Source organism: Spea bombifrons, chromosome 12, assembly GCF_027358695.1.
Source record: "Spea bombifrons isolate aSpeBom1 chromosome 12, aSpeBom1.2.pri, whole genome shotgun sequence".
In the NCBI taxonomy this organism is placed as follows: domain Eukaryota; kingdom Metazoa; phylum Chordata; class Amphibia; order Anura; family Pelobatidae; genus Spea; species Spea bombifrons.
Window position 1 is genome coordinate 21,212,727 of NC_071098.1, and position 18,558 is coordinate 21,231,284.

Below are 18,558 nucleotides of genomic sequence, written 5' to 3' on the forward strand. Positions count from 1 at the left end.
ATAGGACGTTTCATGTGAAATTGTAAACGCACAGGACTCCCGCCAGGGGAGGCAGCCTGTTGAATTTGTAGCCAATGGGCCCACTACACTAGGTGTAAGTAATCTGCCATTGCTTTTTACAATCGCTCAATACAGGATCTGGAGTGTTGCTAAATAGCAGATAAGTAGCTGGCAACCTAAGCCAACTATGATGACTATATATATATATCTATGGTGTATACACTTTCTAGGGGTTGAAGAACAAAAACATTCAAGAGAAGAATCATCTTTATTATAAACTTTTTGGTCAGTTTATGCAGTCTTGGCAACTCTTGTACGTTTCTTTTTCAGGACGACTGGTTTTTGGCTTCTTATGATAGCGCTAGCACGTCTCAGGGCAGCCTAGAAGGAAAAACATTAGCACATTTTAAATTTCATTTTTTTTTTTTTTTTTTTTTTTTTTTTAAGTATAATGTTATGTTGAACAAAAAATGCATACTACAAAATGTTAACACATGGCAGATAGCATAGTAAACCATTTGGTTTACTATGCTATCTGCCATGTGTTAACATTTTGTAGTATGCATTTTACTGATATTCACAGCTTAACATAAATGTTAAACAGTTTGATTGTTGGATCTTTAAATGTTTATCAAATTCTCAGCTACAGGGCCACACCTAAAATTATTTTAAAATAGTTGCATCACTACATTTACTCCCAATAGAAATTTAAACATTTTAATAATGGTTATACTGGGTAAACGAAAGAAAGCATTCCAGATATGTATTAGGTAAACAAATGAAAACATGGATGAGAAAACATCTCCACAAACTAAATGTTATGACAATTGAGCAATGCTTTTTTTTTTTTTTTAGACTATAAAACTTTGACAACCCTCATTATCTCAATTGATGGCCAAATGAGTCTGCAAACTTTAAACCCTCCTTTAAACATGCAAAACAGATATAACAAAGGTCTGATATCTACCGTATTTGCTCGATTAAAGACGACCCCCCAAAATCTGAATATTAATTTATGAAAAAAGAAAAAGCCTGAATATAAGACGACCCTATAGGAAAAAAGTTTTACCAGTAAATGTTAATTCACGTAAACTATGAACAATTGTTTGTTAATAAAAGATACAATTGAGAAAAATATTTTGTTTATTTCCTTTTTTTTTCAACCTGCCCCCCCAGTTATGCACATCTGCCCCAGAAATGCCTTATACCCTATATGCCACTGTGCCCCCTGATATGCCTTTTTAACCCTCTAAATGCCACTGTGCTCCATGATATGCCTTTTGACCCCCTATATGCCACTCTGCCTCCAGAAATGCCTTATACCCCTATATGCCACTCTGGCATTTAGGGGGTTTAAAGGCATATTATGGGGCACAGTGGCATTTAGGGAGGTATAGGGCATTTCAGGAGGCAGAGTGGCGTATAGAGGGTTAAAAGGCATTTCTGGAGGCATTAAGGGGGGTTAAAAGGCATTTCACAGTGCCTCCAGAAATGCCTTATGCCCCCCCATTTAACACTCCCTCCCCCTCCTCCAAACTTACCGGTGCTTCTGAGTCCCCCGGTGCTTAGTCCGGGCAGCTTGTAAAGCTCTACGCGATTCACGTAGACAACTTCTGCTCTACGCGAATCGCGTAGAGCTCTACACGCTGCCTGGACTAAGCACCGGGGACTCAGAAGCACCGGTAAGTTGGGGGGGGGGGGGCAGGCATAGCACAGGAAGATCCAGGTCCCCTGCATCGCTGGAGGGGATCTGGATCTTAGTCTCATAGTCAGACCTATTTGAGGTCTGATTATAAGACGAGGGGTATTTTTCCAGAGCATTTGCTCTGGGGAAAAAACCTTGTCTTATAATCAAGAAAATACGGTATATATTAGGGATAAAACCGTAGTATACCATAAAGAATGGCACCTCATCATACAAAGCACAGGACTGCGCAATGTACCAAAGTTTACTTTTACAGCTGTGCGCATACAGAGAAACCCCCCTACAAAAAAAGTGTGCACCGGGCCCCTGGTGGAGGAGCAGGGCTAGTTGGGAATATGGATCTGTCTTTAACCGACAAAATAAAGGGAGCATATGGTCTCTTCATACAGACCTCTTTTCACTGCTCCTTTCTGATCAGTTAATCTATACCTGCAAGGCTGGGTTTGTGTGTTACTCATTTGCTATATAGCTGTAATACTTTGTTTCCATGGGTTATTCAATCTACACCTGCAAATAAAGTGTGCACACACCTTTGTAACAGGAAAGAAATTGGACAACATAAGATTTCTGGGCACACCAACTACTAAAAATGAGTGAACATTGATTAGAACTTCCACACTTACCATGCGGAGGTCCTTTCTGTAATTGTTCTTGCGGATTATATGACGCAAGCTGCTTAGAGTAGCACGGGAGTTCTTGTTGACTGTGATTTTTTCATAAGATGTGGCAGGTTTACGTTGACCTAAAATATGGTTATAACACATGATGCATTTGTTAGAGACGGATATGAATTTAAATTATGGAATAGACACCCCCCCCCTTCTACTACAGGTCCAGGTTTGTCAATGTAAATAATAGTATAAAAAAACTAATGTTTTGTAAAAAAAAACAAAAAAAAACAGTATGCACTTTTTAAACACCTTATGTTACAAAACAGGGCACGGCTACTTTTATACTGTTATTTACATTGATATTTGCAGAACCTTAAGGGTTTGCAACACACAGATGGGAAAATGTTTTACTTTTGGCCATGAAAAACCATAGCTTTTATGAGTCAGCAGGCAATGCTGCTGAGAATTAAGCCTCCACATCGACTCAACTATAGGTTTATATATTCTTCTGTTTTCACTGTAACTGGCATATATAGCAGGATCATTATCTTTAACACCAATAATTTCTTGCACTTGCAAATCTGACCGACCACCCCTCCCACCCTGTATGCAACTGTCTGGGCTAACAATCGCTGTTAAACAGCACCAGAAGATACAATCAGACATTACCTTTCAAACTTAACTTTACTCTTAAAATCTTAATCTCTATTTTAGAAACAACAAAAACAAAGTTCTACACACTCACTTCTATATTTGTATTACACACATGTAAAATATAAAGAGGGCTTGGTCATTGGGTTAATTATTAGTTTGCGACAGATACACAGTACCAAACTATATGCCTTCCCAAAAGCACATGATGCAATTTAACATCTTAAGCACTACACAGCTTACCTGTACGTTTTTTTAGTATAACAATGACTCCCTTTCCATCAGCAGCAGGTTCAACACCAACTGTTTTTTTATGAACAAGCCCATTGTACCTGAAGGAGTTTCTTGCCTTTAAGTTGTTAGGTTCCTAGTGGCACAAATAAGAAAGGATATTAGTTGAGTTTTTATGCCACCTACATTTTGAAAGCTAAACGAACTGTACCATGTTAGCTGTTGAAAAACAGCATGTTACCTCAATCCCTTAAGGACATAGGATGTATTACATTCCAGCACTTAAAGCAGAGGATATTACATCCTCTGCAACTTTCACCGATTGTGACCAATGCCCACTGTGATTGGCAGCAGCATTGTTGCCAGCTGCCTTAAAGCACAGGGCATAACAACCACCACAAATGCAGGATGACCAATGCAACTTTAGTAGACACTGCCCTTGCCCCATTCATCTTTCTTCAGGAGCCACTGAGGAAAAAAGAACATTGATAGCACATTTCCTAGTGTCAGACAGTGAATAGTTCAATATTAGATACATACACATATATATATGTTAGATTGCTGATCAGGCTGCCCTTTCCCATAGTATCCAAGTTTTGATTTTTGAAGAATTGATTTAATTAACACCTACTAAAAATAAAGATAATTTAACCAGCCCACTACTGTACTTAACCCTACAACTTAAGCTAATTTGTCCCTCCCTCTTCCATCCACGGTCTCAATGTGTTTTCTGAAAATAAAAACATCATTTAATTCACTATAAAAAAATATATAAAATGCAAAAAAATTGAGACAAGGCCTTCTGACTTTCTTAAAAAAAAAAAATAAAAAAAAAATTTACTCATTCAAAGCTAATGAAAAAAAGACAGCTAAATATATTTTTGATTTGTCCTGAGTTTAGAAATACCCATGCTGTTTTCTCTTTTTTTTTCCCCTGGACATTATAGGGCAATAAGTACAAAGTGCCATTTGGAGCATCTTTCAAGCAGGCCAATGAGCTTTACCCCATCAAACCATATATTTCTGAAAACTAGACACCCCAAGTTACTTCAAATGCTAGTATGTTAACTCTTTCCATGCACAAGGTTCTACCACCAGCCTTTGCCAATGTTTGTAGTAGTTTTTTTTGCTGCCCCCCCCCCATTTTACTTCACCTTTGAATTTACAGCTCTTGGTGTCAAACACCATCCCAATATGGGTTCAGCATCTCCTGAGTACAGTGATACCACCCATGCATGGGTTGTCGGGTTGTTTGGGGACTGAAGGGCCACATTTGGGAAGTGTGTATTTTTCAAATCGGAAAATTTTGCCCACATATCCCTATTTGGACCATCTTTGAGCCTGGCCAATTCAATGTGCCCAATAAAACCATATATTTTTTCATATATCTAGACACCTCAGGGTATTTGAATTGCTGGTATTTTAACTATTTCCATGTACACATTTTACCACAAGCCTTCAATGTTTGCAGTTGTATTTTTGTGTCCCCCCCCCCCACATTCTACATTAGGTGTGAATTGGGGAAATTTTGCCAGCATTAACAAGGGGAAGAAACAAGCCTTAGATATACAAGTGTGCTGATGCCGTTATAACTCGTCAATAGCACTTAAGAGTGATGAGAGTTGGCGTGTGAGACAGTGAGTTCGGTTAGGAGATGCCGAGATTAATGCTAATTGTTCACCTGCCATACTGCAAGTTAATGAATATGTTATTTTAGCGCAGACAGCTTACTGTCGTGGGGTGAATTGGAGAAGCCGTAGTGAGTACTGTAGTGTACCGTATTTGCTCGATTATAAGACGATCCCCCAAAATCTGACTAATTTATGAAAAAAAGGAAAAAGCCTGAATATAAGACGACTATAGGAAAAAGTTTACATGAATGAACATTTACTGGTAACTTATGTGAACAATTTTTTTTAATGAAAGCTATGATTGAGAAAAATATTGTTTTTATTTCCTTTTTTCAACCTGCCCCCCCCCAGTTATGCACACCTGCCCCCTGGCTTGCCACTGTGCCCCAGAAATGCCATATAACCCCTATATGCCACTGTGCCCCATGATATGCCTTTCAACCCTCTAAAAGCCACTGTGCCCCATGATATGCCTTATGACCCCCTATGTGCCACTGTGGCCCATGATGTGCCTTTTATAGGGGGTTAAAAGGCATATTATGGGGCAGAGTGGCATATAGGGAGGTATAAGGCATTTCAGGAGGCAGTGGCATTAAGGGGGTTAAAAGGCATTTCACAGAGCACTCTGCCTCCAGAAATGACTTATGCCCCCCATTTAACACTCTCTCCCCCTCCCTCTTCCAAACTTACAATATGTAAAATGGGGGGGGGACGACACAGGAGGATTCAGGTCCCCAACATTGCGGCGAGGGATCTGGATCTTAGTCTCATAGTCAGACCTAGTTGAGGTCCGATTATAAGACGAGGGGTATTTTTCGTCTTATAATCGAGCAAATACGGTATTACATGGGCTGCAGCAGACATTTTTTTGCCTGTTCCTGCATACAGTCTAACTCTAGTTGATTAAGACAATTGCCCATTTATTCTACTAACCAAACCTGCAATTTGTGGATTTTTTCTTTTTAATCTTTCCATCATATCTATTCTTCATTGATGTCTTCCTGCCCAGGCCTCTACTACTGCTGCACTTTTTTTTTTTTTAAAGTTTGTATAATGAAATTCGATTCTAGAAGGTGTCAGAGACCTTCGCCTTCTGGGAATGACCAGTGAATATCAATGTGCATCAAAAAAGCCCTTCTAATTCTGTCCAAAACTAACTTCAGTGCCCAAAAATGAACGCAGCAAAAACTCAACGAAAACTTTGAAGTTATTTTTCTACCTATGCACATCTCTTTAGCTGGAAGGAGCGTTTATGAACTGATTCCAGTGGCAACGCGCTGCCATATTTGACCCCTTAATGACAAGACTTTCTTACTCATAGTACAATTTTTTTTTTAATTTTTTTTTTTTTTTAAGGACTCGCTTTTATTAAGTCTTACTCACCTGCATGAAAAAACTGCTAAATAGATTCTATATGTCCTGAGTTCAGAAATAACCAATGTTATTTTATTTTTTTTTATTTCTTTCTGCAAGTTATTGGGCAAACAGAAGTAGTGTTTTGCTATTTCCAAACCTTTTTTTCATAACTGGTCATTCTGTCTCATGTGGTATTTGGGGCATCTGAAGCCAGCCGATGGAATTTACCCCATCGAACCATATATTTTTTAAACCTAGACACCCCAGGGTATTTCAAATGCTGGTATTTTAACCCTTTCCAGGCACTAATTCTACCACCAGCTGGCCAATTCAATTTACATTGAATTGCATGGTTGAGTGCAGTACCTGTATCTAATCTGCAGGGGAGCTCGAGAATTCTCTGGATGGCCTGGAAAGACCCTCTGAACTCAATGCAACAGTTGGCACCACCTTGTGAGTGGCAGCAATACCATTTACTTGTGAGGCTTCTATGGATGTTGCAAAAACACAGTGATCGTGGCGATGCAGGAATTTGACACGTGTATATATATATAAAGGCTTTGTCGCAAACGCATTGCATGTACAGGTAAATGTGTGTCTTATTAAAGGGTGAATGATCACCTGAGGCCTCTACATTGGTCTCTAAGAATTGATTAGTTTTATATACTTACAGTACTAAACACCTGCTTGTTCCTCTTAACTAGGAAACTAGAGCAGTTGCGAATGACCATCCACTGCAGATGAGCAGACATCTTGGGCACTGAAATGCAAAAAATGAAAACTATTGCTTTCTTAAATACAATTTTATATCACATATACTTAAACCCAAGCCAGTGTTCATCAGTTAATTGCAATAGCTTCAACAACACATACAGTTTACAGCAAAGCCATAAACAGCCAATGGGTTCTCATCCCAGTTAAGTGTACAGATGCCACTGTCCAAAAAAAAATAAATCTAAATTAAACTTCCACTCCTTCCTCTGCTCTCCTACACACAACTTGAATATATGAAGCTGGTAGTAGCGAGCTCCTTAAACAGAGCAACACCAAATAGGATTACCCCATGTCTCTACAAGAGGTGCAAAACCTGTACCACTACCTCATACAGGTCAACAAACTAAAGGCTACTTTTGCCTGCAAACATCTAGTGTTGTGTATCATGTGTACACTGTTCTAATACATGCCCACGTGTAGGCTTAATTAACAAGGACCCAAGATGGCATCTATGTTCATGACATCTCATGCACAACTAGTGCATGGAACAGAGGGGAGAAATGAAGAGTGCAGAATAAGGTAAAAGAAATCTAGATTCAAATGCAATAAGCCAATGAACAAGTGGGAAATGAAGGCAGATTTTACAGAGAATGCATTTGGTAAAAAAAAAAAAAAAGCCAGTGATATACAGACATAAGTGGATTCAGTTTTGTGATTTCAAGTGGGACAATTCTTGTACATGAGTGACCCGATTCTTTCAGTCAAATGTGCAGTTCCATGTAACAAAACAATCCTTTCACTGCCAGGAGCCAGACCGATTTTCAGTTTTACTTTAGTTACGCATAAACTACAATCCTATATTTGGCTTACACTTTAACAAGAGACACATATACAATAAGCGACTAGTTTAGTGTAAACCAGGCATCCAACCACATGGTATTTGGGGAACAACCTGTAGTAACCAGCATAATTTCCATTGGTAGCAAACTCCACAAAAATCAGATTTTATTCTACAAAATAAACCTGTAAAATTGTTGGTTGTTGGTTATATTCCTAAAAATGAATGTTCTCACTTTCAGATTTGAAAGAAAATGCTATCGACCAGTTCCAGAAGGGAAGACGTTGCAGGTTTTAGCACATGCATTTTATTTGTGCCCCATCAACTGGCATTAATTACATCTTAGACATTGCACCCTCCAGAAAACAGACTAGCCCTGAAAATTAAGTGCAGGTTTAGGTATGCCACGACTAGGTCCCACGCGTCATTACACGCCTCTGCCTTATGCCGATCAATGAAAAACATTTAAAACCCCAAAAGGTTTTAAAAGCACACCGCATAAACTACATTTATGTTCAACAGCTAATAGGTGATGTGTTACAAACTAATACGCAACATATCAAACTACCTAAACCTTAGATTGTTTCCGGATTTATAACCTTAGAATATGAATTAAATATTGGTTCTGGAGTAGACAACACACCTCGAAACAGTGTTTTGTCAAACGCCGCGTACATTTTACTTTGGGCGACGTGCTTACCCATGGCCCAGTTAACACCTCAATAACCAATTTTGTCATTCGTTGGTCGCACCAACGACATCAGGCCTCACTATTACAGTGCTGAGAAACAAAGCGTCCAGATAACAGCTAACCGACGCGGTGCAAAACGGCGATCGCATCAATGGAACGGGATTAAAATCAAACCATAAATCCTTTCTACTTCATCTGGACAGTATTAGATTTACAAATGAAAAGCACAGATCCTTATGCGCCCAGCAAACCTAGTCGGTTTTAATATGCGGCCTAACTCATCCGTCACATGGGGCATATATCAGCTCTTAAAAGGGCAAGAAACATATAAATGGCTTTCACACAGGCATGTTTACTTCATACGCCTCTTTCGTGTTCGATAACCAAGACGCCGTCAAGTGTATCTTAAACCGCTTTCAACGGCCACAAACACAACACGTTACCTTTCTCCGCGCCGCCAGAGGAAGGAAAGGCAAGAAAAGGGGCGGCAATAACAGTTATTTCCTTTTTTTTTTTCCTCTGACCGCCTGCCCAGGATATGACATAATTGGGTGTAACGCTTTACGCCATTTTATAAAGTGAAACGCCATTTCATGTTACGCTAAATCTGTTAAGGAAAATTTGGATATTGTCCTCCAATAATTGTATTTACGTCCGTGGCAGGAGTGTATATATCGTGATATCGTAACTCCACGGTGCGGTTTGATTTTTATGAAACCGCCGGAAGCTGGGGATGCAACATAAAAAGTGATAGATGAAATAAAGTAAATTAAATGTAAGAGATAGATGGGAGACTTAACTTTTTTTTAATCACTACATTAACCCCTTAAGGACCGGGCTCATTTTTCGTTTTGTACCCTGTGGGACCGAGGCTGTTTTGACACTTTTGTGGTGCTTGTGTTCAGCTGTAATTTTCTCCTCACCCATTTAGTGTACCCACATAAGTTATATATTGTTTTTTTCAGGACAAGATGGGCTTTCGTCAGATACCATTATTTTGATCGTATCATCTTATTTACTATAAGAAAAATAAAAAAAACATGGTGAAAAATTGAAAAAAAACACATTTTATGACTTTTATTTGAAAAATCTTTTACTCACCTAAAAAGGCAAGTAAAAAAACTAGCTAAATAGATTCTACTACTTGTCCTGAGTTTAGAAATACACAATGTTTTTATGTTTTTTTGCTGTTTTTTGTAAGTTATAGGGCAATAAGTACAAGCAGCGTTTTATGATTTCCAAATCTTTATTAACAAATCTGGTCAGTCTGCCTCCATCTCCTCTTTGGAACATCTTTGAAGCCGGTTAACTCAATTTAACCCCCTCAAACCATATATTTTTGAAAATGCTGTTATTTTAACCCTTTCCATGCACCAATTATACAACTACACTTTGCCAAACTTTGTAATAGTATTTTTTTTTTTTCCCACACAAATTGTACTTTAGTTATAGATATACAGGTCCTGGTATATGTCACTGTCAAACAACCCCCCAATATGTGTTCAGGAACATTTCCTGAGTACAGCGATGCCCCACATGCATGGGTTTGTCAGATTGTTTGGCTGGTAAAAGGCTACTTTTGGGGCATGCGAAATTCAGGTGGTCATTTGGTCATTCTGCCTCCATCTCCTCTTTGGAACATCTTTGAAGCCGGTTAACTCAATTTAACCCATTTAAACCATATATTTTTGAAAACTAGACACCCCAGGGTATTCCAAATGTTGTTACTTTAACCCTTTCCATGCACCAATTATACAACTACACTTTGTCAAACTTTGTAATAGTATTTTTTTTTTATTTTTTTTTCACACAAATTGTACTTTAGTTATAGATATACAGGTCCTGGTATATGCCGCTGTCAAACAACACCCCAATGTGTGTTCAGAAACATCTCCTGAGTGCAGTGATACCCGACATGCATGGGTTTGTCGGGTTGTTTGAGATTTAAAATGCCACATTTGGGAAGTGCGCTTTTTTTGTCCATTTTGGAAAGTCTGTACCTATGCCCTATCTTTGAGCTCAGCCACTCCAATTTACCCCATCAGCCATTTTTTTTTGTATATTAGACACCCCTTGGGTATTTGAAGTGCTTTTATTTTAACTCTTTGTTGAGATTTGAGAAATTTTAGCACTTGCTCAAAATAATAAACTATTTTTTTATTTTATTTTTTTAATACTTTTTTAATTTTTTTATATTTTTTTTACACATTTTGCTGGTACTGGATGGTTCATCTAGTGACATCACTGCATAATTATTTTTAAATGTTAGCACTTTTTTTTTTTCCATTTTTTTTTGAATATTTTACTAATCACATTGTGATTAGAAAGCTGGGCTCCATTGACTTGCATGGTTGAATGCAGTACCTGTATTCAACCTGCAAGTGGAGCCAGAGTTCTCTAGACCATCTAGCGAACTTTTAAAACTTGTTTGTTTCTTTTACAGGGCGGCCGCCATCTTGCTGATGGCGAAGAACACCGGCAGCTGCGGCTGTGACCGCTCTCCGGAGCGGTCACAGCCCACCCAGAGGTAAGTGTTTGGTGTTGCTGGATGCCTCCTGATCGAGGCATTCCAGCGACACCATTTAAGTTTAGGAGGCGATCGTTGATCAATGTATGGCGGCTGTTGACGCCCCGGGGAGGGGCCAGACATGGCCCCCGATGCTGATCCCGGCCTTGCTGAATGCCTCGACATCGAGGCATTACAGTAACTCCGTTTAACCCCTTGATGACAATTGCCGGTCCGGGCACGTCACCGAAAATCGTGACGATTATGACAATTGACGTGCCAGGACCGGCACGTCTTTAAACGGGTGAAAAAAATCGATCCGTGATCGATTTTTTCACTCAAACGGTGTTGCTCTAATGCCTCGACATCGAGGCATTGAGCAACACCAAAAAAAACATTCCCGCCCCCCCCCCCGATCGCTCCTAGGAGCAAATAAAAAAACATGTTTGAAAGACTGCACGTCTTTCAAACATGGCGGCGCCCGCCGCCGAAAAACGGGTTTAGGAAGCGATCGCGAGTCGCTTCCTTTGCTTAGCTGGTGTTGCTAAGATGCCTCAGTATCGAGGCATCTTTGCAACACCTGTTTAGCAAAGGAAGCGACTCGCGATCGCTTCCTAAATGCTCAACTTACCTTCCCGGTGCCGGCGTCTTCGAAACACACGCGGTGTTTCAAGATGGCGGCGCCCATCAAGCCGGGGGCGGAGCCTGCTATCATCATCGGGGGGGTGTTGCTGGATGTCATGGACATCCAGTGAATAACACCCCTAGTGGTCAGATCACTCATAAGAGTGATCATGATTTCCTAAATCAAAGGCAATGTTTTCTAAACATTGCCTTTGATCAGTATTGGATCTGCCTCCCTCCTTCACTTGCTTCTAGTGAGGGAGAGAGACAGATCAGTGTGTTTTCTGCTATTTCAGGTATTTTCAATAAAATATATATATATATATATATTGATCCAAAGGCTCTTATAAGAGCCACCCATTAAATATTAACCCCTTCATTGCCATTGATCACTGCATAAACAGTGATCTTGCATAGTGGCATAGGGGTTCTTTTTTTTTTTTTACATTTTTTTTTACTTTTTTTTTTTTTTTTTTACATTTTTTTTTTTTAATTTTTTTTATTAGAGCCATTAACCCTTTCCTTCCCCACTATTTTTGCTGCAATTGTTACCATGCAGCGGTATACGGCTGAGGAGGCATGTTCCAAATGTGGCCCTTTTGGCCCCAAACAATCTGACAAACCCATGCATGTGGGGTATCAATGTACTCAGGAGATGTTGCTGAACACATATCGGGGTGTTGTGTGACAGCAACAGCATACCAGGAGCTGTAATTTCACAACTGAAGTACAAAGTATGTGAAAAAAACAGCAAAAACAATTACTATCACAAACTTTGACAAGGGTTGGTGGTAGGATTAGTGCATGGAAAGGGTTAAACTATCAGCATCTAAAATACCCTGGGGTGTCTAGTTTTCAAAAATATATGGTTTGGTGGGGTAAATTTAATTTGCTGGCTTCAAAGATGCCCCAAATACCACATGGAGACAGAATTACCAGATTCAGAGAAAAATGGTTTTGAATTAGCAAAACGCTACTTGTACTTATTGCCCCATAACGTGTAGAAGAAAGCAAAAAAACATAAAAACATTGGGTATTTCTAAACTCGGGACAAATAGTAGAATCTATTTAGCAGGTTTTTTCAGTAGTTTTTTATGATGAATAAAAGATTTTTCAAATAAAAGTGAGAAAATGTGTTTTTTTTTCAATTTTTCGTCATATTTTATTATTTTTATTATAGGAAATTACATCATATATAAAAAATTATGGTGTCTGAAGAAAGCCCTTCTTGTCCTAAAAAAACAATATATAACTTGTGTGGGTTTAGTAAATGGGTTAAGAGAAAATTACAGCTAAACACAAACACCGCAGAAACGATAAAACAGCCATTGTCACGAAGGGTACAAAAAATAGAATCAGCCTTTGTCACGAAGGGGTTAAGCTAAGAAAGTGATCGTTGATCACTTTCTAAGCTTATTTAACTTTTTGATGGTTCAGGACTGTCAAAGGTCATTTAGTGACCTGCATGTCATGACGGTCCTGAACCGGCAAAGGTCGTGAAGGGGTTAAAAACTCTGCAGGATAAAAATACAACGAAATAAAAAGTAGTGAACAGTAAGTTCATTTCAAAGTCGGATGCTAAGATGTAATGGAAAGGAGATTTAGTTTACTAAGTGGACTTGCTTCCCAGCAGAGATGTCAGATTTAAATACAAATGTGATCGGCATGAAGCTGTCCTAAATCTACAACTGCAAGGACTCCCGAGTCTTAACTTTAGAAAATCAAGCAGGCATCAAATTCCATTTTTCTAGACGTTAACTGCCAAAATCCTTTAACATGCATGAACCTATAACATACATACATAAAATGTGTTTGAGCTTTCATCATTATGGCAGTTAGAACCTTTTATTTGGACAGTGAAAGTGATGGCAGCTAAGCAGTGGCATCTCCAGCTATCATATTTAGCGGGGCACATGGGGGGACAGGGACCAAAGGGGGGGGCAACACACACACACAATGAAAATTTTTTTTAGTTAAAAAAAACGTAGAATAGATCTGCTGCCACTCTGCCCTCCCCCGAGCTATGCTGCTGCTCTGCCCTCCCCCGAGATATGCTGCCACTGTGCCCCCCCCACGACTTACCAAAGCAGACTCCCGTGTGTGTCTTGCGGGGCCGGCAGCAGACACCTACGCAATACGCGTAGACAAGTTACGGTGCCAGCACTTCCACCGGCACGGGAGATTGTCTAAGCGCATCGTGCAGACGTTCACCGGCTGCGGCGATGCGCGTAAACGACCTCCGCTGCCGGCACATCTGCACAATGTGCTTTAACAATCTCCCTTGCCGGGACTCCCTTCGTGGCAATTCCCGGCAAGGGAGATTGTTAAAGCACATCGAGCAGACGTGCCGACAGCGGAGGTCGTTCACGCTTGTCCTCTCTGCACGATGCGCTTAGACAACCTCCCCTGCCGGCACTCCCCCCGTGGGAAGTGCTGGCAGGGGAGGCTATCACAGCGTATCAGAGAGTAGGATGCAGGTCCCCTGCACCGCTGCGGGGGATCTGTATCCTAACCCTGCTGCCTGCCCGGCACCCGGAACTGCATGTCCCAGGTGTCGGGCGCTAGACCGCGAATATAGGCCGGATTTATTCTCTCACTCATTCACACAATGCATCCTCACATTAATCCATTCATTCTCTCTCATTCTGACTCTTTATTTCAATATACTTGCTACCCTCCTTTCCCACTGTCTACCCCCTTTGCCCTCCTTCTCACTCCCTTCTCCCTACCTACCCCCTCCTCACTATCTACCCTCTCTCCCCCTTCTCAGTATATACCCTCTCCCCCCTTTGAAGTTCACTTACCTTGTAGAAGTTCTGCGGTGGGAGCGCGAGGCATCTATCTTGCTGCTCTGCTGCGGTGGGAGCTACTTTACTGCTGAGCGCCGGAAATACGGCACTGCGACCAAGACGGAGGCCTCGCAGAGGAGAGTGAGAGGCGCCAAACAGTTGCTGAAAACTTATTCCAGAGCAACCGCTCGGCACCTCTCTCCTCCGCGTCACGGCTGCAAAAAAAAAAGACGGCCTTTCAATTGGGGGGCACACAGCATGATGTAGGGGGGGGCATGGCCCCATCTGCCCCCCCCTGCCGATGCCACTGCAGCTAAGAACTATTCGGCCCATCTAGTCTGCCCAACCTCTGAATATGTTCCTTAGTCCCTGGCCTTATCTTATGTTTAGCTTAGCCATATGCCTATCCTGTGCTTGCTTAATGCCTTCACTGCATTAATGTTTACCACTTCTGCTTGAAGGCTATTCCATGCATCCACTACCCTTTCAGTAAAGTAACATTTCCTGTTATTACTTTTTAACCTTTGCGCCATATCTTCAGACTTTGTTCTCTTGTGGTAGTATTTCTTCTTTCAAAAAAAAAGGCAGAAATGGAGGTTTGAGACGGCTGGGCAGTATGCGCTTGGGAGTGTAAGTTGTAGAGAGAGTCATAATAGTCTGCAAAGCTGTCCCCTATTTCTTTAGGGTTATATAGCCGTCTCCCATCCGGAGCTTGAAGGTAGTGTGTCATAAGCTGAGCTGAGCGCTCAGTTAACTTCCTGGCAAGTAAAGAGTCTGCTTTGTTCCCCTTAGCGTAATACGTTTGCTGAAGTCTGCGGAGCATGTATTCCGTACGCTGTAGCTGAAGTTGGAGTAGTTCTGACCTAAAAGCAGTAAGTTGGAGGTAGGTGTCTGCAGACCACGAGGCCTTATTAGCCAGTTCCAAAGCCGTGAGACGTCAGATCGGAATAGGACCGCATATAAGCTTGTTTCCGTTGAGACGCCAGCTTAATAAAGCAGGCACGAACAATGCCTTGTGGGCCAGCCATAGGGTTGAAGGGGCAACGTCCGAGATATCATTGAGCCGAAAATATTCCGAAAGAGAGTCGGACACCTTCGTGAGAACATCTGTATGCTGCAGTAAGCTCTCATTCAATCTCCATCTAGATGAGGCGGAGCGCTGAGGATAGAGATCAAACGTTGTCCAGATTGGGGCATGGTCGGACCATGATATAGACCCGATGTCTGCCTTTGTAATCGTTTGCAAGGTAAATTTATCCACAAGGATTAGGTCAATCCTGGAGTAACTAGCATGTGCCGCCGAATAAAACGAGTAATCCCTGTCAAGTGTATGAGTAATCCTCCAAGTATCAAACAGCATGTGTTGGTGCAATAAATCCTGGAAGCGAGTACCCTGAATGGTCAAAGACTTCAAATATTTGGAGGGCATTTTAGCAGAGGAGTCGAGAGATTGGATCGGAAGTAAATTACCCCACCAACAAAAATTCGTCCTTCAGCGATCTTCCGCAGTTTGGCTAAAACATGATCTAGGAAGGAGAGCTGATTACTGTTAGGAGAATACACATTGAGGAACATACAGACAGAACCATTTAGAGTGCCGTGGAGGATGAGGTAGCGACCTTGAGGGTCGCAGATTTTCGAGAGGAGTTGAAACTGGATGTCTCTGTGAAACAGAATGGCCGCTCCAAGTTTCTTACTAGTGGAAGAAGCATGGAAGTCCAGTGGGTAGTATTTAGAAGTCAGACGAGGTTGTTTCGTCTTGAGGAGATGGGTCTCCTGGACCATAACAACAGAGGCATTGTGAGATCTTGCTTCTTGAAGAAGCATATTGTTACCTCCTCCGTTGTCCCGCGGGTAGGGGAGCTGAGACGCAGCCCGCGCGTCCAGCCCCCTGCTCGTTCCGTTGGCGGGAGCCGCCGCCAGGTCCGTTCGGCGGATAGACGCGCGTCCCCGCAGAGATCACTGGATCTTTTTTACTCCTCCCCCTAATTAGGTGGGTAGGAGGATCCTGTGATTGAGAGGGATATTTAAACCCTCAGTAGGCACTTCACCTTTGCCTGTGATAGTGCCTAATAGCCTTCACTAGCGTTCCTGTATTGCTTAGTTATTTATTGGTTCTGACTCCGGCTAGTTTTTGACCTTGCTGTTTGCTGCCTGCCCTGACCTCAGCTCGTGACCCCGACTACTCTTCTGCCTGACCCCTGAATTTATTATTTTCCATTTATTATTTTCGTTCCTGGATTTTGTACTTCGCTACGCTCCTGTGTCCGTTATTCACTTTGGTGTTTCGTTGCTGGGCCCTCCATCTCCGCCAGGAGGCGCCTTCCCAATTTCTGCAGCGAGGATCCTCTGCTGTATTGCAGACGTGACAGTTATCACAGGCCTAACATGGATCCCGCAGACTTGGCAAGGATGTCCAATCGTCAAGACAGACAGGATCAAGTCCTGGCGGCTCATGCATCGCAACTACAGTCTTTGGAACGGAAACTGGATGATGTCGCTGACCTCCTCAGATCCATGGCCACCAATCTGTCTCCTCCCGTCGGCCAAGGTACAGCATCTGATTCATCTTCACCAGCACCTGGATTCGGTACGCCGGTCAAAGCACCCAAGATGCCTTTGCCAGATACATTTTCCGGAGACCCCCAAGAATGTAGGGGTTTTTTGAATCAGTGCACTCTACAATTCCGAGCTCATCCTCACACCTTTGCACCAGAGTGACTTTTATTATCAACCTTTTAAAAGGAGAAGCATTAGCATGGGCATCACCTCTGTTGGAACAGAATTCACCCATTCTGGAAGATGCTGACGCTTTTATTGCTTCGTTCAGGGCAGTGTTTGATGCTCCCGGGAGACGAGAGGCGGCTGAATCCAATTTGCTGGAGATTCAACAGGGAAGTAGAACGGTGGCCCAGTATGCTGTAGAATTTCGCACGTTAGCATATGAGACCGACTGGAATATCAGCGCTGTGAAATCCGCCTTTCGTAGGGGTCTTAATGAGTCCTTAAAAGATGCTCTTACCTATCGTGACATACCTCATGATTTGGAAAATCTGATTGCATTATGTCTGCGTCTAGAAGCCAGAGGTCAAGAAAGAAGTTTCGAGCGAGACAGAGAACGCGACAGAAGGCCACGTCAGTTTAGACCTCCTGTTCGTCCAATTTTTCAGACCCCTACAAAACCTGCTGCTGCTGCTGCTGCTGCTGCTGCTACTGCTGATGAACCTATGGAAATAGGCCCTGTACTTCATCTTACAGCTGAGGAGAAACAGCGCCGCAGAACTTTGGGGTTGTGTTTGTATTGTGGCAAAAAAGGACATTTGATTTATACATGCCCCAGGAAGTCGGGAAACGCCAGAACTTAGTGAAGTTAGGAGGTGCTTCACTAAGTGCTACTGTGGCTACACCTCCTCAGACTCAGAGACTTTTTGTTCCCATCATGCTACAGTGGCCAGGCCACCAAGTGGCCACTCAAGCTTTCATCGATTCAGGGGCCGCTGAGAACTTTATAGACAGAACCTGGGCTCTGGAGAATAATGTTCCGTTATAGCCAAAATCTCTGAAGACTTCTATCGCTGCTCTTGACGGTTCTCCATTAGGTACTGGGATCGTGTCACTCCAAACGGAGGTTATTGGTGCCGTAGTCGGTATTCTCCACTCTGAAGAAATACAATTTGATGTTTTGTCCAGCCCACATATACCGATTATATTGGGAATGTCTTGGCTTCAACAACATAATCCCAGCATAGACTGGAGAGAAGGACAGATTCTGGCTTGGAGTAAAAGATGTTTAGAGAACTGCTGCAAGACTCCCACTAAGTTGAATTTAATTCTAGAAGTTCCTGCTACAGATCCTCGTCAATTGGTACCTTCTCAGTACTGGGATTATTTAGATGTGTTTTCTAAACGAAAAGCAGAGACTTTGCCTCCCCACCGCGCATATGATTGTACAATAAAGTTGTTACCTGGCACCAACCCACCCAAGGGACACACATATCCCTTATCTCAACCGGAGAATCAGGCTTTGGCTCAATATATTGATGAAAGTCTAAAAAAGGGGTTCATCAGACCTTCAGCATCCCCGGCGGGAGCAGGCTTCTTCTTTATTTCTAAAAAAGACGGTTCATTACGCCCCTGCATCGACTATCGTGGGTTAAATAAAATAACCATTAAGAACAGGTATCCTCTGCCGCTCATAACAGAACTGTATG

General features: G+C 41.9%; 1 protein-coding gene and 1 long non-coding RNA gene across 3 annotated transcripts in view; one reads left to right on the forward strand and one right to left on the reverse strand.

Moving 5' to 3' along the window:
• Nucleotides 1-249: 249 nt before the first annotated feature.
• RPL28 (ribosomal protein L28) overlaps nucleotides 250-18,558 on the reverse strand; it is a 111,277-nt gene continuing 92,968 nt past the window's right edge. The window contains exons 1-5 of one of the 2 annotated variants that reach the window (XM_053451482.1): nucleotides 8,872-8,930; nucleotides 6,857-6,945; nucleotides 3,211-3,334; nucleotides 2,329-2,447; nucleotides 250-381 (exon numbers count right to left, since the gene is read on the reverse strand). In XM_053451482.1, the coding sequence (XP_053307457.1) occupies nucleotides 292-381; nucleotides 2,329-2,447; nucleotides 3,211-3,334; nucleotides 6,857-6,937 (414 nt within the window). In that variant the 5' untranslated portion in view covers nucleotides 6,938-6,945; nucleotides 8,872-8,930 and the 3' untranslated portion in view covers nucleotides 250-291. Of the gene's footprint in view, nucleotides 382-2,328; nucleotides 2,448-3,210; nucleotides 3,335-6,856; nucleotides 6,946-8,871; nucleotides 8,931-18,558 lie in introns of those variants that run through there. The other variant, XM_053451483.1, reaches the window with a different exon arrangement.
• Nucleotides 12,006-12,549, forward strand: LOC128469675 (uncharacterized). Its single transcript, XR_008345988.1, has 2 exons — nucleotides 12,006-12,215; nucleotides 12,310-12,549. It is a non-coding gene; the product is annotated as an uncharacterized LOC128469675 (long non-coding RNA).